Source organism: Mauremys reevesii, linkage group 3 (assembly GCF_016161935.1).
Source record: "Mauremys reevesii isolate NIE-2019 linkage group 3, ASM1616193v1, whole genome shotgun sequence".
NCBI classification, from domain to species: domain Eukaryota; kingdom Metazoa; phylum Chordata; order Testudines; family Geoemydidae; genus Mauremys; species Mauremys reevesii.
Window position 1 is genome coordinate 65,225,659 of NC_052625.1, and position 24,626 is coordinate 65,250,284.

The following is a 24,626-nucleotide window of genomic DNA, read 5'->3' on the forward strand; positions in this document are numbered from 1 at the left end:
TTTTAAAATGAACTTTTAAACTTATAACTACTCTGAATGAGAGTCTAGCTGATATTACAGCATTCTTATTGTTCTGGTCACTCTTTGAAATGTCCTTTCCCTTTAAAATAAAAAACATCCTTCAGTAATAACCCTAAAACACCAGAGCATAGCAGAGTGATGCTAGGGTGTCTGGGAACCATTGCTGTGGTAGGGAATGATCCTGTGAGGTACAGAGCGCTCTCAACTCCTGCAGACCTCAGCATATAGAAGGCATTTAGTACCTCACAGTATCTCTCAGTGGAGCTGAGTGGGAGTGCTCTTCCCATCTTGTGAAAATTTGGTATTCTGAAAATGTTCCTGTTCTGCATGAGGATGAAACCTTTTCAAGCTGAAGAGAGAGAGAGAGAAAAAGAGAGACCCCAGAATAGCCAATAGCTTGGTGGTTATGGCACTCAACTGTGAAGTGGAAGAGACAGATTTAAGTCCCTGCTCTAAATCAGGCAGAGTACTTGGGTTTCTCACATAGCGGTTGAGTGCTCTAGCCACAGGCTATTGGTTATTCAGGGAAGGTGCTGGGATGGTGTCTCTCTTGTTTTGACCAGAAATTCCATCCTCGGCCTGAGAAACAATTTCCTGGTGATGAAGTGTTGTTGACACTGTTATGATACCACAAAAAGTTCTGATTTTAATGAATTAGCTTTTCAGACACAAACAATTGTTTCATCATAATTTTCCGACCAGCTGTAACTCTTAGTTCATAGGAGTGCTCCAGCTTCTGTTGGAAGAGAGCGCTGCTTGTGACACATGCTGAAGGATTAGGCAGCCACCCAGCATGCACAGCAGTTCCGATTGGCTGCCCTTCCCTTGGAGGTGGGGTAATGGGGAAACAGAGCCTCTCAGAAGGGAAAATCCCTAGTCTATCAGGGAATCCCCTGCAGACCTACAAGAGGGTCTGAAAACCTATAGTCTGTGGGGAAGTCCAAGAGAGCTGGGGGGCACTTAGCATCTTGCAGGATTGGCCTGCAAGTTTGGTATCTTACTGCTACATGACTATTGATGGAGACAATATGGAGGTTTGGAGATAATGAACAAATCAAAGAACTCCTGCCTTATAAGTCCATTGTTGCTATCCCACATGATATTTTCTTACCATCCCAGCTCATGGAGTTATGCAAGAGAATCACCTTTAACCTAATAAATGGAGTGATCCCTAAATGCTCAAACCAGAAGATAAATAAAGAGAATCCCAAACATTTTTAAAGCTGTAAATTTTTAAGCCAGCCTCTATTCTTTTTTTTTGGGGGGGGGGGGTAGGGGGAGGCAGGGGGAAGGTGAGAAGAAATCAGGTATGTTTTGGAGGCAGAGGGGTGGAGGGGAAAAGAGGGTTTGAAAAGGGCAATATAAACAAGATTGTGCAATGGCTCCGCTCTTGTGTACCCGCTTGTCAATTTAAAATTTTGTATACAGCTACAATTTAAAATATAATTTGAGCCCAGTTTAAAGGATACACTAGCAGAACGCTGTTCTTTCTAGTGCTGTCTATTAACCATTTTACATATTTAATTGCAAATTTCCTGAAAGCAAATTGGCAAGGCCAAGACATCTTTGGCCGGAGCCTGGATAAAATGCATTATCTATAGAATTATTAGGTGGATGAGTAATTGATAGTAACCACTATATACTGTTGGGCTTAGATATGGAACAAAACATTGCCATTACAAATGCTTATTTGATTTGAAATCTTATTTTATTTTTACATTTTTGGCCTGCTCCAACTCAATAACATCATTCTTACAAATATAAGAATTTGGACGGATATTTTATCAAACCTAGTCCCTCAAAATAATTATAGCTAAGTGTAAAAAGATTTTTTCCTATTTCATATATAGATTTGAATAACCCAATCTATTTGAAAGAATAGCTGGGGTAAGAAAACTTAATGTATAGTGTCCATAAATTAACTAATTGAATTTATTGAAGTATCAGAAACACTGCATCTGATCATAGTTTTGATGACTCACTCTAATGTCTGTTTTACCTTTTCATTGACTCTTAAGTCATTTAATTGATTTAAGAGCCTAAGTCTTAAATGAAAATGAGACTAAGGGCTGGTTTATAATTAAGTTTTACCAATAGGACTATGTCAGTTAAGGGTATGATTTTTTTGCCAACATCCTTATACCAGTAAAAGCCCTAGTGTAGATACAGTTCTACTGGCATCAAGATGCCGTAACTGGTAGAACTTCCTTTGCTTCCCAAACCAGAATAATTTATACCCTATTAGAGCTTTTACGCGGGTATAACTGCATCCACGGTACAGGGTTTTACTACTTTTTAACTATACTGGTATAGTTAAAACGGCAAAAAAAAAATTTAGTGTAGGCCAGCCCTTAGGTGTTTTTGAAAATGTTACCCCCCTTTTCTAAATTTGGGATTATAACGGTATATTATTATTGGTACATTGCCATCAAATGAAAATTGCTATAGCATTTTTTGGTACTCTGTTGCAAATGCTGAGTGTTGCTGATTATTCATTAATTACTTATATAGAAGTCCCTGATCATTCATGGTATTGCTAAGGTCACAGGACTGCTCCCTGCAGTATTTGAAAAAAAAAATATTTATATATTTTAAAAAGAGACTGGAGAATAAAGCAGCGAAGTGTTTATTTAATTTGTTCATAGTAATGGTCCATCATTACTTCCTGACACATTGCTGTAGCAATTCAGTGTTGCAGTTGTTGCTGGCAATGGTGGCATATAAGGGTTTCAGAGGAGACAAGGGATGAGGGAGATAGATTGATTATTAATCAATCTAAGCATGAGTTTTTACTACCAAATCATGCCCTACAAACCATGAAGAACAAAGAAGCGTTAACTTAATTCCAGGAATTGAGAGTGAATTAAAATTGAAAGCCTGTTGAAATAGAGGAGATGTCCCCATTATCAGGTATTTTTAGAAAAAGGTTTCTTTTGTTCTACATTTGACCAGAGCAAAGGTGACCTTACAGCACACCATCCACAGTAACAGTTCTTAGTCATGGGGCCAGCACTATGATTATATCCAGAAACTTGATTAATCCCCCAGAATGATTTGCTACAGACAGGGAAACAATATACTTGAGGTTGCAAAGCTTTTAAAACCTACAAAATGCAGGCAAGCTTTGAAAAGACTGGATTTACATAGAATCATCTTTTACAAGTTTTGGGACCCAGTCCTTCAATCTGCTAAACATCTCCTAGAAGATGCCTGGGTTCCCTCAATTTCCTGATTTTAGAGTTGAGACATGTGGCAGGACTGGGCCCTGGATGAGCAAAACAATATTGGAATTCATAAACTGAAAGTGGACTTTTTTGGAGTCTTAAGATTTTTACTGGCGGCCAAATAGTAATAAATTTAAATTAAGGGTCCATTAATACAGATTAAATATTTACTAGATTCAGCCACATTCCATTCTTCTTAAAGCACAATAAAAAAAATGCACCAGTTTCTCAGGGTCCACTCTAATGTTCTTTTAAAGCACAGGAAAAATACAGATGTTAAAACATATTCCTACTGTAATATGATTTACATTATTATGAATCATGTTTGAGTGTGCAATATATAGTTGATGTTTGTATAAACAAAGTTAGAAAATGTGATGTGATATAAAATACCAAATCATTAACAGCAGACCAATCTTTAGACTAATTTTTTTTTTAAATTTGATCAATCAGAGTAAGGGACCCATGACAAATATTTAGTTAATAGTAAAATTGTAAATGGTGTCTTAACATAAAACACCACTTCTTGCAACCTGTCAAGGCTTGGTTAAAAGCCATTAGAGATGAAATCTGGGACATTTTACAAGTAGCTTCTAAATTATCCCATCTACAAATACATATAAAAACTATAATGAGTGACCACCTTCATAATAAAACACATATGAAAAAGGCTTTAATTAAACTTGAACCAGGCAAACACCAATGGGTGTATTTTCCTCTAATTCCCAGGCATTTAAGTGTATAATCTCATTACTGCTACTATAAATATACTAAAATTGATATGCAACTGTGTTCCCTTCAAAATTCAATAAAAGTGACTTACTGATTTAGAATTCCTTGGTTCTAGCACCAATGAGAGTTTGTAAATATCATCTTCTGTGTGGTAGAGGTCCAGGGAAAGCTGTAAATAAGCAGGAAGGAAAACAGGGATATTTATTTGATCAGGTGGGAAATGACAGCAAGCTTAGTAGTTTAAAACAAGGGACTCCTTTTGCTCCTAGAGAAGTCAGTGGGAGTTTTGCCATTTGGCACTCAGCGTACGTAGGGAGGCTTTGTGTGTGGAGGTGCACCGATATGCAATAATACTATTTTTGATGGAGGTATTGTAACCCACTAGCTGAATGTGTTACAAGTCTCCCTCTGTACTAGTCAGCAAGAGGATATGAACTATTACAGTCCCCAGCTGCAGTATGTTACAACACGTCACGTTTGGCAGGCCCATATTTTGGCCATTGTCAAAGGATGAAAACGTGCAAAGAATTACCCTGCCACAAACACTTCATTGTCAGCAGCTCAGCAATCAACAATCCTGGAAAAAGAATCCAGTGTATATGAGAGATGCAAGAAGGAAACAAACATCCTGATCATGTATTTGTAACAAAAGTAGAGGTAACATTTTAAACTGTGCTGATTAGAACTTGGCAAACTATTTGCAACAAACCTTTTTGTTCATCTTGGATATTTTTCTTAAATCTTTTATATAACACATTTCAGCCCACGAATCTCCTGAACCTATTTGCAGTGAGCACTGGGTACAGGCAGTTCAAAACTCAAGCTGCTTTGATTGGATATGTAAGTCGCATGGTCCATTTCTATTCCCTGACTGGATGAACATAAAACTCAGCCTCAAGCTGCTGGTGCAAATACTTGTCATTACAAATTCAAAATTCACCTTCTGCCCATATTCTATAGTGTCACGACAAAACACTTCTGCCAGCAAACTTGTTTTCAAGGACAGACATCAGTAGTCAAACCTGTCAGTTTTGTCTTACCATAAATTAGACTTCTTATAAGAGGAAATCCACTACTCTGGAGGATAAATGTGTTGACTGAGCCCATCCAGGCCCATAGAGGCAGCTTGCTCACTTGTGAAGAGGTGGTGCCATCTTATGCTCCCTCCCCCTGTATAAAGTCTGTTAACTGCATCACAAAATCCATTCTTCTGCACCTAATACAAGCAGATCACATTACGCTCTCTGCTGGGAAGTCCTAGGACTTTTTTGGGGGGTGGGGTGGGGGAGAGGCAGTGGCAATCTTTCCCTTCTGTGTTTCTGCTTCTGCTATCTTTTCCTTCTTTTCCTTCCTGGCAGGCCCAAACCCTCAGGACTCAGCAGAGGAGAAGTTTAATAGGATCAGTGCTGCTAACTGCTCCAGTCCAGTGATGGTTACCGCTGAGAGCAGGGCACTATACCCCATCCACTGCTTGTGAGCAGCAATGATCTGGGATGGTCCCTTGCATCAGAAGCAGGTGCACTATTGCTGCTGCTTTGCACAGATAATGCCAAGTTGTAACAAAGAAGGAAGTCCCAGTGCTCAGATAACTCAAGAGAAACCCTGGAGACTGAGGACACTTGAATCACCAGCATAGCCCCTATCTCATGAGGTACACAACCAGATGCAAGCCAAAGGAGAAGCTCCTTCCTGCTGTGGACCAGCAGAGACCTCAAAGACAGTGTTTCATTCCCAACCAATCCAGTCACTTCAACTCATGTCTCCAGTTCCTACTCTACTAACTATGAATACCACAGGCACTCCCTGCTTTTATGGCCTTAGAACTTCATGTATTTGAATGAGCACCTTCTCCCTCAGCTCCATTCCCAGACCCTCCTGGATGGACGTGGTCAACCCAATAGTCCTCCAGGCTAGTGGATTTGCTGTGCAAATGAGAAAAAGGGCACAAATATAGTAAAAAAAAATTGCTAAAAATGAAAACAAATGTTTGTGAATTACTTTAGCAGCTTTCACTCAGCTCCATGATTTATCCTACACAATGTCTTACCCACTCTAAGCTATAAAGGAAAGAAATCATCAACACTAATGGCTTGGAGTATGCAAGAGGCAGGAGACAACATTACATGCTTCCTATGATCATGTCCCTATTGTAGTAGATTCTGGAGTAATTCTGATATGATTTGAAGTTATCATCTACCTTGCAAAATCAGGATTGTTTTGTTCAAAGATTTGAAGAGGTGCTATTTACAGAATTATCTTTGATTCCAGATTTATGAGGAAAAATTATTCTGAAAAAGACGGGTGCAAGTGGCTTCATACGTTTAAACAAGTGATAGGATTTTGAAATTTAGCTCACCCAGAACTCAACTTCATTTCGGGAGAACTTCAGAGGACACATTAATAACAATAGATACTGGATAAAATTTTCAGAAGGCCTAAGTCACTTAGAAGCCTCAGTCACAATGAAAATGGGACTTAGGCGCTAGTGAAAAATTTTACCCATTGTTCACATTTGAGAATAAATAGGACACATTAGAGATATTTGGATTCATTTCATACACGTAACATTTAGTAGGATCACACACTCCAGTTGAAGAGTCTTCCATTCATTCAGCGTCATTAATTTTACTGGTGCATCACCTTCTGAGCCTTGCATGCCCATATTGGTGGGTGAGTGGGGGTGCAGCATTTGCCCCAGAGACAATAAATGTACTATGATGTAACTGTTACAGAGACAAGGTGGGTTTGGTAAAATCTTTTATTGGACCAATGTCTGTTGGTGAGAGAGACAAGGTTTCGAGCTACACAACTCTTTTATATAACTGTTGTAATACGTTTTGTTCATGTAGTTATTTACCGATGTACACGTACATCTAAATTCTCTGCTCATATAAACAGACAAAACTTCATTAAAGCCAATGATATTTAGTAGATCAGGGTGCGAATGAGAGTTAGTAGTTTGAAATTTAAGGACCTTGTCCTGCTCCCTTTGAAGCCAAGAGAAGTTTTGCCATTTGGAGATAAGGTAAGAAGGGAGGGTGCATGTTTGGGGAGGGAGAGTGTACCAGTATTGCAGGTTGCAATTTTTATCATTGATATTTAATTGTACCCATTTACACCAATAGAGATTTGGCCTTTAATGAGTAGATTTATTTAGTTTAATAAACTTAATATGCAAGTACAATGTAGGACTAAATATTGTCTAGTCATAAAAGATTTTAGGGGTTGGGATTAGTTACTCAATACATTCAAATACTAGTAAATAATTTAAGAATATACAATTACTATGTATTTCTCAATACATCATACAGTTACCGATTCGTTATACAGCATTTCAGCGAAAGATAAGCAAAACTGCTGGGGGAAAATACCCTATGACTCCCTTTATAATGGAAAGTAGCTCTTAATTTTAATTTAATTATATTCTTGATTTATTTATAAATCATTTTGAAAAATAAAGTTATAAATTAATTTTATCTTTTGTAAAAGAAACTTCACAGAGCAAGAGCTTATGAGGGTGACTGACTTTCCATTAGATTTTTAGGTATTTGTCACTTTGCTTCGCTAGACTAAAAATGATGGGGACTTTCCAGTTATTTGCATAGTCTCAGAACAGGTTAGTTAAATAACTGTTAAAGCTAAAAATAGAGAGAAAACAAAAAATTCTGGCATCAAATGTGGTTAATATGCTGTTGTATTAAATATGTGGTAGATTAGCAAAGTACTGATGCATTATCTTCAGTCCTTTTAAGGAATTCAACAGTTGCCTACAGTCAGACGTTAATCCATGTTATAAGAGTAAAGGGAATGTGAAGTCACATCAATATTGGAGAGATTGTGCAGCAGGTATTACTATCCCAGCATTAAATTAAGCCTTCCCACCCTCCATTCAAAATTATCTTTTTCCAGTAATACTCTTGGGGGAGGGGGAAATGGCGGGGGGAGAACAGTATTATTCTTGGAGCTACTCTTTCTTTCTGTAGAGCTTTTCCTAGAACCTTTCCCAGTTCTGCTGCTGCCTGGCTATCTGCATCAGTTTTAAAGAAACTTTATACAAATCACCTATGAATTTGGCCCACTCAGTCAACGGGAGACTAAGGGCATGTCTGCACTGCCCTGCAGTTCGGATTAAGGGGATGTGTGGTTATCAGTGTGCACCAAAGTTCCATGCTGTAACTTCCCTGTGTGGACACTGTAGGCACAAACTTAAAAGTCCTTAGTTTGTACTAATGGAGTCCTGTTTGAAGAGGATTACATTAGTGAGAACTAGGGACCTTTAAGTTTATCTGGAATGTACAGTGCAGCACTTTGGTGCACATTGCTATTCACCCCAAATACTCCAAACTGCAGGGCACTGTATACATGCCCTAAACTGGTGTAGCTCAAATGTCGAGAATCAGAGGGGAAGGGAGCATAGCACAGACCAACAGTGTAAGACTCTGAAGTGAGATTAAGCCACCCCCTCTTTTAATTTACACCTTGTTCTCTCCTCAGCTTTTAAGTCACGCCAAGGTTGATTTCCTTGCACGTTAATAAGGGTGTATAAATAAATCTAATTTACACATCACCGCTGAATTTAGCCTCTCGTGCTTCAAGCCGTTTCTCATTTTGTCATACTCTCCTATACCACATTAATATGGGGGAAAATGTGACGTGCGCCAGTATAGCAATACTCACTCTGTGACATTTTAGTTACCACACAGCTCTTTATTTGTTTTCACCTTGTACAAGCAACTGACTTCCTAGTTCACAGTATGTTCGTTTTTATACTGAAACGCATAAAGGCCAAGATTTTAATAAGTGGGCTCCTAAATTCATATTTTAGGCACCTAAAAATAAGTGGCCTGACCTTTAAAGTACTGAACACTCAGCAATGACGACTGACATCAGTGAGAGCACTAGACCTCAAATGGGTGTTCTAAATAGTTTTAGATTACGTTGGGTTAGATCAGGGATGGGCAAACTTTTTGGCCTGAGGGCCACATCAGGTTTCCACTGTGCCTCCCCAAACAGCCAGGTGTGGCCCAGCCCCCACCCCCTATCCAACTGCTTCTTGCCCCTTACGGCCCCCCCAGGACTCCTGCCCCATCCAACCCCCCTGTTCCCTGTCCCCTGACTGCCACCCCCTCTGCCCCCGGCAGCAAATCTTAGTTTTTCTCTCCCCTCGTGATCAAACTATTCTCACTGACTTATTGACCAGTATATTTCAGAAACATTTCAGCTACTGTATGACTTTGTTATTAGAGTAGAATAATAGATTCCTTTGTGGAAATGTTATCAGTTTATCTTAGTTATTTATATGGTACCAATCTGAATAGTATCTAGATGTTGAAAAAAAATTCATAGTATGACTCCATGAAGGGGTTACAACCCCTGACTTCACTGAAGCCAATGGTCTCTCTGTCTAAAGTCCCACTTCCTCATATTTAGGTTTGAAAGAATATGCAGACTTGAAAATGTAGAGCAGTTTTGTGTGTGTATAAGGGAACAAGAAAATCCCCCTCCCCCATAAAACAAATGAAGATTAAATTAAAAAGGTATATTTTAACGCAGAAATTAGAGTGGAATCCCTGTGCACTGTCTGCATAGTCATACAGGGTTTTGTTTGTTTGTTTGTTTTACAACGCTGGTTTGGACACGGTGAAAAATGCCAATGTACGTTTAACAACGGTAAATGGTCAGAACCTCTTTTTTACATCTCACAGCACGGAGATGTACATCTCATCTACAGAGTAGGAAGTCTATCAATTCAGGTGTCCCAGCTTCTAGCTCCAACTAGCCAAGACTGTATCTTGTCAAAGTCTTCTGTGACCTTATACATGTGTTACCTAGACTGGTTTCTATTTTGTATATTTGTCCTATTTATCTTCACCGTTATAAAAAAAAATATTAAGAGTGCTGTTCTGCAAATTTTTACTCTTGTGAATAGTCCTATTGACCTGAGTGCACCTACTGGGCTGTGACAAGAGGTGAATCAGAACCTTCATGACACTTACTGTTAGCAGGTTAATTAAATCCATGTTTGGCTCTAGATGATGGGTAGCAGTCTGCAGGGAAACCAGTTCATTCAAGGTAATGGATAGCTGCTGCATTTTCACTATGTTTACTTTGTTCTCATCTATCCAGTCTGGAAAGATGACATGAACGGCTATCAAGTCTTTCAAGTGAACTCCTAATATGGGGATTTTGAAGCCAACAGAGTCAGCAAAAGCTTTGCGGTAGTTGCAGTAGTTTCCATTGGAGGAGACCAGTTCTGTCATCTCATTCCAGTCCTATAAACAGCCATAGAAGCAAGACTCTGTAAGACCATTCATAACATTTGTTTGATCTATTCTGACTAGCAAGTCACATGACTAGCAAGTCACATCAGGATGCTGAATACATCCATTTTATCCCCACCACAGTCACCCAAAAAGAAGTTCCTCACAATCTAATAGTTTTCTATTAAGAGCAATCTGCCTAGTCTGCCTTTTAGGCTGCCCCAGTACAATGGTTCAAGTGTTCTGCTGCTGCTATGTCTGCCTTGTAATACCCATTACACACTACAGATATTACACAGAAAAGTCTGATATTTATATTTTGGATCCCTTCATATTAAAGACACTCTTGTACCTTTGTAACCTCGGAAGATAGATGAGAGTGAGTTTCTTTGAGACGAGAAATAGAGCTGTGGCTTAGGCCTCCCACAACTGCCATCAGCGTGTTAAAGTTCTGGAGATGAAGCAGCTTCTGCAGTGGAATTAAACATATCAGCAAAAACACTGAGGGCTTTTACTGTATGACACTGACTACTGCTGCACTTGTGCTAAAGCAGATAAAGTTAGTTACTGCTAAAATGCAATGGAAATTCTACAGAAATATGGATTGGATCACAGTACATCTTAATGACCTAGTTTAGCACCTCTGACTTCCTGTGGAGCTGGACAACATAGAAACATTCAACTGACTAATTCCAAGAATGTCATCTTGAATACAAGAAGCCAAAAATGAAAACAGTAATGAGAAGTTACTATTAAATTTTCATATCTAGGAACATCTGTTTAACATTTTGATCTACAAATAGCTCAATGAATGAGCATCAGCTATGGCTGAATAAGCATTCAGAAAGAAAGCAGCTTGCCTGCATTTCTAGTTAATCAGTTTTCTGTAGCATCAGTTTCTATTATTTCATTCTAGCAAACAAAAACACTCAAAGGTTAGTCTTACCTGTGCAACATTGATAAACTTTGTGATTACATCTGCCCTTTGCTGGGGCGTTGGCTTGCTAAGAACCATCAGCTGGACCCACTTAGAGATACCGTTAAATAATGCAATTGATCTCTCCAGGGTGGGGTTGTTCTCCAAGCAGCCATGAATCACATAGCTTTGGTAATCTGTAAACTAGCCAAGGAAAGATTTACAGTTAAGGACTGTATAGAGTCAAAATGATATTTAAGCCACTTTTCTTTTAAAAAGTCCCACTGGTTAGAAAGAGGCTACCAATTTTATCTTATTTCTTTAAGATATGTTAAATTATTTTTTATGAGGAACTTATAAAACATTACTTATCCTCCCTCTTTATATACAATCAGAAATACAGCGACAGACATTATGAATATGAATTTATCACCCTCAGGAAATCAAGACGACAAGGAATGGATCAGCAAGGAAAGCTACCTTGTGGAGATCAGAAAGTGTAGGGATAAAGTGAGAACTGCCAAAAGCCAAGCAGAGTTGGACCTTGCAAAGGGAATTAAAATTAAAACCAATAGTCAAAGGTTCTATAGCCATGTAAATAAAAAGAAAACAAGAAAAGAAGCTGTGGGATGGCTAAACACTGAGGATAGGGTGGATATTAAAGATAAAGATATGCATGGTCCAACACCTAACCTAGTGGGTCTCAACCTTTCCAGACTACTGTACCCTTTTCAGGAGTCTGATTTGTCTTGAGTACCCCCTAGTTTCACCTCACTTAAAAACTACTTGCTTGCAAAATCAGACATAAAAATACAAATGTCACAGCACACTAGTACTGAAAATTTTCTTACTTTTTCATTTTTACAATATAAAATAAATCAATTGGGATATAAATATTGTACTTACATTTCAGATTATAGTATATAGACCAGTATAAAGAAGTCATTGTTGGTATGAAATTTTAATTTTTACTGATTGTGCTATTGCTTTTTAGGTAGCCTGTTGTAAAACTAAGCATATCTAAAATATCTAGATGAGTTGATGTACCCCCTGGAAGACCTCTGCATACCCCAGGGGTATGCATACCCCTGGTTGAGAACCACTGACCTAAACAAATATTTTGCTTCAGTTTTTAATAAGACTAATGAAGAATTTAGGGGTAGTGGCAGGGTGGCTAATAGGAATGAGGCTATGGAGGTAGAAATTATCAGAGTCGTGGTGGAATTCAAACACAAAAAGCATAATGGGACTAAATTGTGGGGGCCCAGATAATCTCCATCCAAGAATATTAAAGGAAATGGTATATGAAATTGCAAGCCCAATAGCAAAGATTTTTAATGAATCTGTAAATTTGGGGGTCATACCCTCTGACTGGAGAATTGCTAATATAGTCCCTATTTTTAAGAAAGAGAAAAAAGGTGATCCAGGAAATTATAGGACTGTTAGTTTGACCTCAATTGTATGCCAGGTCTTGGAACAAATTTTGAAAGAGGAAGTAGTTAAGGACATAGCGGTGAACGGTAATTGGGATAAAATACAACATGGTTTTACAAAAGGTAGATCGTGCCAGACCAACTTGATCTCCTTCTTTGAGAAGATAACTGATTTTTTCGACAAAGGAAATGCAGTAGATCTAATCTACCTGGATGTCAGTAAGGCATTTAATAATTTCCCATGTGGAACTGTATCAGTTAAATTGGAGAAGATGAGTATTAATATGAGAAGTGAAAGGTGGATAAGAAAGTGGTTAAAGGGGAAAGTACAACAGGTCCTACTGAAAGGTGAACTGTCCGGCTGGAGGGAGGTTACTAGTGGAGTTCCTCAGGGATCAGTCTTGGGATCAATTGTATTTAATGTTTTTATTAATGTTACTTTTTAAAAACATTTTTATTAATGACCTTGGCACAAAAGTGGGAGTGTGCTAATAAAATCTGCAGATGACACAAATCTGGGCGGTATTGCCAATATGGAGGAGGACAAGTATTATACAAGAAGATTTGGATGACCTTGTAAACTGGAATAATAGATGAAATTTAATAGTGCAAACTGCAAGTTCATGCATTTAGAAACTAACAAGAATTTTTGCTATAAGCTGGGGATGTATCAGTTGGAAGTGACAGAGGAGGAGACAGCCCCAGGTGAATTGGTTGATCACAGGATCACTATGCACTGCCAATGGGATGTGGCCATGAAAAAGACTAATGCAGTCTGAGGATGCATCAGGCGAGGTATTTCCAGTAGAGACAGGGAAGTGTTAGTACCATTATACAAGGCACTGGTGAGACCTCATCTGGAATACTGTGTGCAATTCTGGTCTCCCATGTTTAAGAAAGATGAATTCAAACTGTAACTGGGGCAGAGAAGGGTTGTTAGGATGATCCAAGAAATGGAAAACCTACCTTAAAGAACTTGGCTTGCTTAGCATAACCAAATGAAGGCTGAGGGGAGATATGATAACTACATGGATAAATACCAGAGAGGGAGAGCAGTTATTTAAGTTAAGTGCCAATGTGGACACGAGAACAAATGGATATAAACGGGCCATCAATAAGTTTAGGCTTGAAATTAGGCAAAGGATTCTAACCATCAGAGGAGTGAAGTTCTGGAACAGCCTTCCAAGGGTAGCGGTGGAGGACAAAAAACCTAACTGGCTTCAAGACTGAGCTTGATAAGTTTTTGGAAGGGATAGTATGATGAGACTGCCTACAATGGCGTGTAGATGATCTGTGACGGCTAACAGAAAATATCTCCAATTCCTGATGATGGGACATTAGATGGGGAGGGCTCTACCTTACTACAGAGAATTCTTTCCCAGGTGTCTGGCTGGGGGTCTTACCCACATGTTGAGGGCCTAACTGATCACCATTTTGGGGGTCGGGAAGCAATTTCCCCCTAGGTCTGATTGGCAGAGACCCTGGGGGGGTTTCACCTTGCTCTGCAGCATAGGTCATGGGTCACTTTTAGGTTTAAACTAGTGTAAATGGTGGATTCTATGTAACTTGAAGTCTTTAAACCATAATTTCAGGACTTCAGTAACTCAGCCAGAGATTAGGGGTCTATTAAAAGACTAGGTGGGTGAGGTTCTGTGGCATGCACTGTGGAGGACATCAGACTAGATTATTATGATGGTTCCTTCTGACAAAGTCTATGAGTCTTTGTCTTTCCCCACAATTAATCCCCTTCCATTCATTATATTTTTCACTTTTTGCTGATGAGATAACATTCTGCCATCAAAATATATATTAAAGAAATGTTCTCTTATCATGCTACAAGTTATGAGGGCATGAATACAACAATTTCCTTTCCCTAGAGTGAATTCCTCTCTAGCATGCTGACAGATGGCATTGTTGACATAAAGAGTGAAATCCCAGTTCCATTGCTGTCAATGGGAGTTTTGCCATTGACTTCTAGGGAGCAAGAATTTCACTCAAAGAAGTTAGACACAGCACCTATATCTTTTCCAATTTTTTATTTTTATCACATTTATTCCAGTAAGAACTTTCTGTACAGTATAGGGTATGTCTGCACTTGGTGCTTGGGCTGTGTTTCACAGCTCAAGGAGACACACTTGTTCTAGCTCTGATTGCACTAGCACACTAAAAATAGTGTAGCTGTGTCAGTGCAAGTGGTGGGATGGACTAGCTGCCCCGAGTATGTGCCTAGGGTCTCTGACAAGCATGTACTCAGAACAGCTAGCTGCCTCCCTTCTCCCCCGCAGTGCCGCTAGCGTTGCTGCGGTTACCTTCAGTTTTTAGTGCCCAAGATTGAACCGAACTAGCGTGGGTATGTCTCCTCGAGCTGGGAATCCACGTGTAGACATATAGACTCCCTTAGTCTGCAAGGGAGTTTGAGTTCTTCCAGGGCTTGCTCTCTTTTGATGATAGTCAGTCCTTTAATGTTCATAGCTATTACTTTACAGGAGAGCGATTATTACTAAGTGTTTTACTTACCTGAACTTTTGGAAGGTTGTTTCCCGCCCCCCCAATTGTCCCATAAACATGGGTCTCCAGCAAATTATGGCTTCGCTGTAATTTAAGTAGAATATTGCTAAGGATACCAGGCCACAATGCCTTTTTGTCAGTCTAGTGATAAAGAATTGCTTAGGCCATCAGATGGCCTCCTACTACACCCATGTATAGCAGACACCTTAAAGTGGTGAAGGTACCCAATATCTCTCAGATGCTGCTCAGAAGCTTCAAATCTTCTCTTTGTTTAAACAATCTTCAGTCTCCTTTTCCCTCCCTTATCTTTATTTTTATGCCTTTATTCCGCTATGTACCTCCAAAATAAAGAAGTAGTTTGACTTTCCTGGACAGATTGAGAATTACAACAAATTCAATGGAGTTATATATGTTGCTTCCCACATAACAGCTATCTGCTTCTCTGTGACAACTCTCTGACCGCTCCTCTGAGGCCTGGTCTACACTATGATTTTAGGTCGAATTTAGCAGCATTACCTCGATTTAACCCTGGACCCGTCCACATGACGAAGCCTTTTTTTCCGACTTAAAGGGCTCTTTAAATCAGTTTCTTTACTCCACCTCTGATGAGGGGATTAGCACTGAATTCAGCCTTGCCGGGTCGAATTTGGGGTAGTGTGGACACATTCGACGGTATTGGCCTCTGGGAGCTATCACATTGTGACCATTCTGGACAGCTTCTCTCAACTCAGATGCACTGGCCAGGTAGACAGGAAAAGGCTCGCGAACTTTTGAATGTCATTTCCTGTTTGGCCAGCGTGGCGAATTGATCAGCACAGGTGACCATGCAGAGCTCATCAGCAGAGGTGACCATGCAGTCCCAGAATCACAAAAGAGCTCCAGCATGGACCGAACAGGAGATACGGGATCTCATCGCTGTATGGGGATACAAATCCATGCTAGCTGAACTCCGTTCCAATAAATGAAATGCCAAAACATTTGAAAAAGTCTCCAAGGGCATGAAGGACAGAGGCTATAACAGGGACTCGCATGAAAATTAAGGAGCTCAGGCAAGCCTACCAAAAAACCAGAGAGGCAAACGGCCGGTCCAGGTCACAGCCCCAAACATGCCGCTTCTATGATGAGCTGTATGCCATTCTAGGGGGTGCAGCCACCAGTACCCCAACCCTGTGCTTTGACTCCGTCAATGGAGTAGGATTCAACACAGAAGCGGGTTTTGGGGACGAGGAAGATGATGAGGAGGAGGTTGAAGATAGCTCACAGGAAGGAAGCGGAGAAACCGGTTTCCCCAACAGCCAGGATCTGTTTCTCACCCTGGACCTGGAGCCAGTAACCCCCAAACCCACCCAAGGCTGCCTCCTGGACCCTGAAGGTGGAGAAGGGACCTCTGGTGAGTGTACCTTTGTAAATATTAGACATGGTTTAAAAGCAAGCATGTTTAATGATTAATTTGCCCTGGCATTCGTGGCCAGTACAGCAACTGGAAAAGTCTGTTAACGTGTCTGGGGATGGCGTGGAAATCCTCCAGGAACATCTCCATAAAGCTCTCCTGGATGTGCTCTGAAAGCCTTTGCAAAAGGTTTCTGGGGAGGGGAGCCTTATTCCATCCTCCATGGTAGGACACTTTACCATGCCAGGCCAGTAGCACGTAGTCTGGAATCATTGCATTCAAACAACATCCATTCCTTATCTCTCTGTGTTAACCTCAGGAGAGTAATATCATTCATGGTCACCTGGTTGAAATAGGGTGATTTTATTAAGGGGATACTCAGAGGTGCCCGTTCCTGCTGGGCTGTTTGCCTGTGGCTGAACAGAAATGTTCCCTGCTATTAGCCACGTGGTGGGGGAAGGGGTAAAGCGATCATCCCAGAGAATTGGGTTGCGGGGGGGAGGGAGTTAGTTGGGTTTGTGCTGCATGCTAACCCGCAAACCTCAGCCCCTCCTTTTAAATTGCCAACCCATTTTAAATGGCCAACCCAACAGCCGCTTTGTATGGGAAATGAGGGCGCTGCTGTTTGAAACCATTCCCACATGTTATGAAGGTTAAAGAAGCCAAAAGACTGTGGTGTGATCTCTCACACCAAACCAGGAGGCCCTCCCTCAATAAGAGGCAAAATGCGACCTTGTAACAAAAGCACATGTGCTATGTAATGTTAACAGCAAGGTTTACCGTGAAAGAGTGTACCCATTGTTCTATAAAATGCGTCTTTTGAACTACCACTCTCCCTTTTTTTTTCCTCCACCAGCTGCATATATTTCTTCTTCCCAGAGGCTAGTGAAGATTAGAAGTCGAAAAAAACGCATTTGGGATGAAATGTTCTCTGAGCTCATGCTGTCTCCCACACTGACAGAGCACAGCAGAATGCGTGGAGGCAGACAATGTCAGAGTACGGGAAAGTCAATGCTCAGACTGCTGGAGCATCAAACTCATGTGCTCCAGCATCTGGTTGAGCTGCAGGAAAGGCAGCAGGAGCACAGACCGCCACTACAGCCCCTGTGTAACCAACCACCCTCCTCCTCAAGTTCCATAGCCTCCTCACCCAGACGCCCAAGAATGCGGTGGGAGGGGCCTCCGGCCACGTAGCCACTCCACCCCAGGGGACTGCCCAAGCAACAGAAAACTGGCATTCAATAAGTTTTAAAGTGCAGTGTGGCCTTGTCCTTCCCTCCTCCCCTACCCCACCCGGTGCTTCCCTCCTCCCCCACCCCTCCAGTGCTACCTGGGCAGTTATCCCCCTATTTGTGTGATGAATTCATAAAGAATGCATGAATGTGAAGCAACAATGACATTATTGCCTCTTCAAGCGGTGATCGAAGAGGGAAGGGGAGGGTGGCTAGCTTACAGGGAAGTAGAGTGAACCGGGGGAGGTGTTCATCAAGGAGAAACAAACAGAACTTTCACACCGTAGTCTGGCCAGTCATGAAACTGGTTTTCAAAGCTTCTCTGATGTGCATCATGCCGTCCTGTACTCTTCTAACCGCCCTGGTGTCTGGCTGCATGTAATCAGAGGCCAGGCAATTTGCCTCAACCTCCCACCCCGCCATAAACGTCTCCCCCTTACTTTCACAGGTATTGTGGCGCGCACAGCAAGTAGTAATAACAATGGGAATATTGGTTTTGCTGAGGTCTATTCGAGTCAGTAAACTGCGCCAGTGCGCTTTTAAACGTCCAAATGCACATTCTACCACCATTCTGCACTTGCTCAGCCTATAGTTGAACAGCTCCTGACTACTGTCCAGGGTGCCTGTGTATGGCTTCATGAGCCATGGCATTAAGGGGTAGGCTGGGTCCCCAACGGTTATTTTCTGATCTGGGAAGAAAGTCCCTTCCTGCAGCTTTTGAAACAGACCAGAGTTCCTGAAGATGCGAGTGTCAGGTACCTTTCCCGGCCATCCCACGTTGATGTTGGTAAAACATCCCTTGTGATCCACCAGGGCTTGCAGCAGCACTGAAAAGTACCCCTTTCAGTTTATGTACTCGCTGGCTTGGTGCTCTGGTGCCAAAATAGGGATATGGGTTCCATCTATCGCCCCACCACAGTTAGGGAATGCCATTGCAGCAAAGCCATCCACTATGACCTGTACATTTCCCAGAGTCACTACCCTTGATATCAGCAGCTCTTTGATTGCGTTGGCTACTTGGATCTCAGCAGCCCCCACCATAGATTTGCCCACTCCAATGTGATGCCCGACTGACCGGTAGCTGTCTGGCATTGCAAGCTTCCACAGGGCTATCACCACTCGCTTCTCAACTGTGAAGGCTGCTCTCATCTTGGTATTCTGGCGCTTCAGGGCAGGGGAAAGCAAGTCACAAAGTTCCATGAAAGTGCCCTTACGCATGCGAAAGTTTCACAGCCACTGGGAATCATCCCAGACCTGCAACATTATGCAGTCCCATCAGTCAGTGCTTGTTTCCTGGGCCCAGAATCGGCGTTCAACAGCATGAACCTTCCCCATTAACATCATGATGTGCACACTGTCGGGGCCCATACTTTGTGAGAAGTCTATGTCCATGTCTATGTCCTCATCAGTCTTGTCACCGCGCTGCCGTCGCCTCCTCGCCTGGCTTTGCTTTTGCAGGTTCTGGTTCTGCGTATGCTCCAGGATGATGCATGTGGTGTTTACAGTGCTCATAATTACTGCGGTGATCCGAGCAGACTCCATGTTCCCAGTGCTATGGTGTCTGCGCTGAAAAAAGGCGCAAGACAATTGTCTGCCATTGCTCTGACGGAGGGAGGGGCAACTGACGACATGGCTTACAGGGAATTAAAATCAACAAAAGGGGTGGCTTTGCATCAAGGAGAAACACAAACAACCGTCACACAGAATGGCCTCCTCAAGGATTGAACCCAAAACCCTGGGTTTAGGAGGGCATTAATTTCATGGAGGGAGGAGCAAATGAATACAAAACAAATCGAGTCAATTTCTTGTTTTGATCCACTCCATTTATCTTTTACATCTTAGGCTGGCAGCAGACAGTGCAGTACAACTGCTAGCCATCGTTATCTCCTGAGTGCTCAGCAGAAGATGCTGCATTATGATTGCTAGCCATCATTATCTCCTCGGTACTCGGCAGAAGATGCTGCATTACGGTTCCTAGCCATTGTCATCTCCTGGCTGCTCGCCAGAAGACGGTGCAGTATGACTGCTAGCCATCTTCATCTCCTGGGTGCTCAGCAGAAGATGGGAATGACCTGGCTGAGTCACTCCCATGTCTGCCCAGGCGCCCCTAACCGACCTCACCGAGGTTGGCTAAAAGAGCACCCAGGAATACGACGATGATGGCTATCAGTCATAATGCACCGTCTGCTGCCAAAAGGCAATGAGCTGCTGCTGTGTAGCAATGCAGTCCCATGTCTGCCAGCACCCAGGAGACGTACAGTGATGGTGAGCTGAGCGGGCTCCATGCTTGCCATGGTATGGCGTCTGCTCAGGTAACCCAGGAAAAAAGGCACAAAACAATTGTCTATCGTTGCTTTCACAGAGGGAGAGAGGGAGAGGAGGGCCTGACGACATGTACCCAGAACCACCACAACACTGTTTTTGCCTCATCAGGCATTGGGATCTCAACCCAGAATTCCAATGGGCGGCGGAGACTGCGGGAACTGTGGGATAGCTATCCACAGTGCAACACTCTGGAAGTTGACGCTAGCCTCGGTACTGTGGACGCAGTCCACTGAGTTAACGCACTTAGAGCATTTTGCATGGGGACACACACAATTGACTGTATAAAAACGATTTCTATAAACTTGACCTAATTTCATAGTGTAGACATACCCTGAGAGTCAGATAGGAGGCCTTGTGCAGAGCCCAATGGACTTTAAGTTTATCTACCAATCTCCATCTTCACAAGGCTGCCCTTCCACCCACCCTATAGTCCCTTTTAATTGTCAGTGTGCTGCTGCCCTTATTACTTACTAGTAATCAATCTAACCTTTATTTAAAAATCAACACCTCACAGTTGACACCCTCTTTAACTTCTGTATCATGCCAGAAAGAAAAAGTAAGTTTAATTGACTTCAGTCCTGAATCCTAAAAAGCCTAACTAGTTATAGAGACGTATCAGAGCTAGTAAATTCAAACAGAGGCATTAGCTATTAGTGTAACTGTCTGATTTCAAACATCAACCACCAACATAGCCAGCACTCCTGCAGGTCTGAAGAGTCCCTCTTCTGGGAGTCCCACAAAGCTTTCATATACATACATTATATAAAAATAAAATTGAAAAAGCCATGCCCCTGTTCTTTGGCATTGCCACCTCCCAGAAAGCCTATCCTTTTCCTCCATGTCTTCACTTGGCCCTGCATTATACAGTTCATCGTCATTTATTCTCCAGCTCAAATTCCTCCCCATTCTTTCGTATGCAGAATAGTGTAAAGTTTACTTTGAATTAATGTAATGATTTAAAAGAGAAACCCCGATTATATCTGTTTCTTTTCCTCATATTGTTTCCCTCTCTTGAAGAATCAAGGAACAAAGATTTTGGACAAAGATTTATTCCAGTTCCCTGATCTTCTTCATAACAGCATCTTTCTGCTGAAAATAATGGAATCTGGAAACCATACTCTCTGGGATAGTTTCTGTTTACTACTAGAAGAGCTAAAGTCATGCTAGCTTTGTCTATGGACACTTCACTAGTTGAATCCAGGTTTAACAGATTTTTAGTTAGTGTTGGTACATACAAAACTGGGTTACCCTTTCTGAGGTTCTTGAACACCTTTAATTCTAATATTGTTCCTCTGTTCACTGTTTTAATTGTCATCCAATTTTGTCTGAAGAATCTCCTCCTTTTGTTCCAGATGTATGACTCTGATCAAGAAAGGTGATTAGGTCTGAATTTTCCTCAGTTCCCACTTCTACTGAGGTCATTCTCTTCCAACCGTCAGCTCCAAGAAGATCTTTTACATCTGGCTTTGTAGCAGGCATTACTATCTTTCAGCACAAGACTTCTTCTGTGCCATCTTCCCTAGCTCCTTGGGAACAATATCATCTTGCTGTAGGGTTTAATCAGTTTTTGCAATTTAGTAAAATACTACATATTAGCAAGATCTGCCAGATGAGCAGATAGAGACAAATACAAGAGCTACTCTTCCAACGTAACACACTTATGCTTACGTTACTAGTTTCAGCGTTTGAGATCCAAGACTTTGTTTTGTATGGTGGAGGGATTAGAGCAAATGTAGGGATTAAATTTAGGGCCTACCAACCCCAACAGTTTCCCTTTAAGAGTACAATGCTGGAAAGTCATCCATAAACATTGCAGTCCATAAACCAAGAACTAAAAGAGAGGGAAAGTTGCAATAGGTTTTAAGAACTAAGAAGTCTTAACAATGGCCCCTTTCTTCACCTCTTATGCATCATGGAGCAGAAATCAAGTCACCCAGTGGATGATCACTAATTGCCATAATATCTGGATACCTTTTATCTTGTTTATATCAAGATAATAAACAGTTGTCCCCAAAATAGGGAGTATTGACTCCTTCTCTTCTCAGCAATTAAGAACTTGGGTGGTAGTGGAGAGAAGCGACTCCTTTCAGCATATATAAATTCTGAGGTTTCTCTGAATTCAGAGGTGGGAGAGTAGGTAGAACCACAAATTCTGGGGGAAGCACTGGAGCAAGTAAAATTGAAATCAGCTAGTAACTATGTGGTAGGATGAGCATCAGACTGGAATTATTCCCATAATGCAATAGCTAAGGCCGAAGTCTATTGACAATGCAAATAAAATGGAGTTGAGAGGATAGGAGGATCTCCGGGGACTCAGGAAGAAGGAAATGAAGCCAGGAGAATGAAAGAATAGTGTTTCAGACGGTGATAAGGAACTGTTGTTTACTCCTTCTCATAACACAAGAACTAGGGGTCACCAAATGAAATTAATAGGCAGCAGGTTTAAAACAAATAAAAGGAAGTATTTCTTCACACAGTGCACAGTCAACCTGTGGAACTCCTTGCGAGAGGATGTTGTGAAGGCCAAGGCCAAAACTGGGTTCAAAAAAGAACTAGATAAATTCATAGAGGATAGGTCCATCAATGGCTATTAGCCAGGATGGGCAGGAATGGTGTCCCTAGCCTCTGTTTGCCAGAAGCTGGGAATGAGCGAAAGGGGATGGATCACTTGATGATTACCTGTTCTGTTCTTTCCCTCTGGGGCACCTGGCACTGGCCACTGTTGGAAGACAGGATACTGGGCTAGATGGACCTTTGGTCTGACCGAGTAGGGCCATTCTTATGATGTGATTGGGAGTGGGTGTCAGATGAGCTCCAGGCTCCATCTGAAACAAAGCCTTTGAGGGTTGCTGATCACTAATTAACTATTTCCCCAAGAAACAAAAGGCACCGATTTGTAATTTTTAGTTTGGTCAAAACAAATCCTTGCACATGGTTGTAGCCCTCACTCAGAATTACGGCAGAGGATTAATTTTTTATGGTAAAAGTTATAACTCATGAAAATATAATGGAAGTACAGTACTGATCCAACCTTTGCTACAGTATTATGAATGATGGGATGTGATACTAGAATCACGTAAGCGTAGGACCAGAAAGAACCTCAAGAAGTCATATAGTCCCCCCTCCTACAGTAAGGCATAATTAAGTACTCCTAGACCATCCCTAACAGGTGTTAGTCTAACCTGTTCTTAAAAACCTTCTTGGATGGCAATTCCACAACCTCCCTTGCTGCAAACTAGGCTGATTGCTTGTTCTCCATGTCTACTGAGGGTAGAACAAGAAGTAATCACCGTCCTCTGTATAACAACATTTTACATATTTGAAGAATTTATGTCCCCCGGCAGCCTTCTCTTCTCTGAACAGTGGGGGAATGGTAAATAATTAAGGTCACTGATTCAGAGCAATCTGAATCACTTGGCAAACTGGGTGTAAGAAAACAACCTGCTTTTTAATATAACTAAATGTAAACATATGTATCTAGGAACAAAGAATGTAGGCCATACTTACAGGATGCGGGACTCTATCCTGGGAAGCAGTGACTCTGGAAAAGATTTGGGAGTCATGGTAGATTGGGGTTGCCAACCCTCCAGGATTATCCTGGAGTCTCCAGGAATTAAAGACCAATCTTTAATTAAAGATTATGTCATGTGATGAAATCTGCAGGAATTCGGCCAACCAAAGTTGGCAACCATATGGTAGATAAATCAGATGAACATGAACTCCCAGGTTGAGTCTGTGGCCAAAAGAGCTAATGTGATCCTGGGATGCATAAAGAGTAGAATCTTAAGTAGAAGTAGAGAGGTTATTTTCACCTGTGTATTTGGCACTGGTACTACCACTGCTGGAATACTGTATCCAGTTCTGGTGCCCATAATTCAAGAAGTAAGTTGATAAAATGGAGAGGGTTCAGAGAAACGCCATGAGAATGATTAAAGGATTAGAGAACATGCCTTGCAGAGATAGACTTGAGATGCTCAATATATTTAGTTTAACAAAGAAGGTTAAGGGGTGACTTAATAACAGTCTATAAGTATCTATATAGAGAACAAATATTTAATAATGGGCTTGTCAATCTAGCAGAGAAAGGATAACAACATGATCCAATGGCTGGAAGTTGAAGCCAGAAAAATTCAGACTGGAAATAAGGCATAAATTTTTAAGGGTAAATAGTTCCAATGGTTAATTACTCTCCCAAAGGGTTGTGGTAGATTCTCCATCACACACAATTTTAAAATCCAGATTGGATGTTTTTCTAAAAGCAATGCTTTTAGAAAGGAATGATTTTGGGGAAGTTCTACGGCCTGTGTTATACAGAAGGTCAGACTAGATGATCACAATGGCCAATACTTTCAACTTTCCCTTAAGGGCATGTTTTCTAAACTTCTTACTTTTGTTGCCCTCCACTGGACTCCCTCCAGTTTGTTCACATCTTTCTGAAAGTGTGGTGTCCCAAACCAGATTCAGTATTCTAGCTGAGGCCTTACACCATTGCCAAATAGAGTGGAATGATTACCTCCTGTGTTTTACGTATGACACTCCTGTTAATACATCCCAGAATGGACATTTGCCTTCTTCACAACAACAT

General features: G+C 41.3%; 1 protein-coding gene across 7 annotated transcripts in view; it reads right to left on the reverse strand.

The window, feature by feature from the left end:
• Nucleotides 1-24,626, reverse strand: part of RASGRP3 (RAS guanyl releasing protein 3) — a 105,748-nt gene that overhangs the window by 22,705 nt on the left and 58,417 nt on the right. For 6 of the 7 annotated variants that reach the window (XM_039532479.1, XM_039532482.1, XM_039532478.1 and 3 more), the window contains 4 exons: nucleotides 11,184-11,357; nucleotides 10,590-10,706; nucleotides 9,974-10,249; nucleotides 4,069-4,146 (listed from right to left, as the gene is read on the reverse strand). In XM_039532479.1, the coding sequence (XP_039388413.1) occupies nucleotides 4,069-4,146; nucleotides 9,974-10,249; nucleotides 10,590-10,706; nucleotides 11,184-11,357 (645 nt within the window). The remainder of the gene's footprint in view (nucleotides 1-4,068; nucleotides 4,147-9,973; nucleotides 10,250-10,589; nucleotides 10,707-11,183; nucleotides 11,358-24,626) is intronic. The other variant, XM_039532483.1, reaches the window with a different exon arrangement.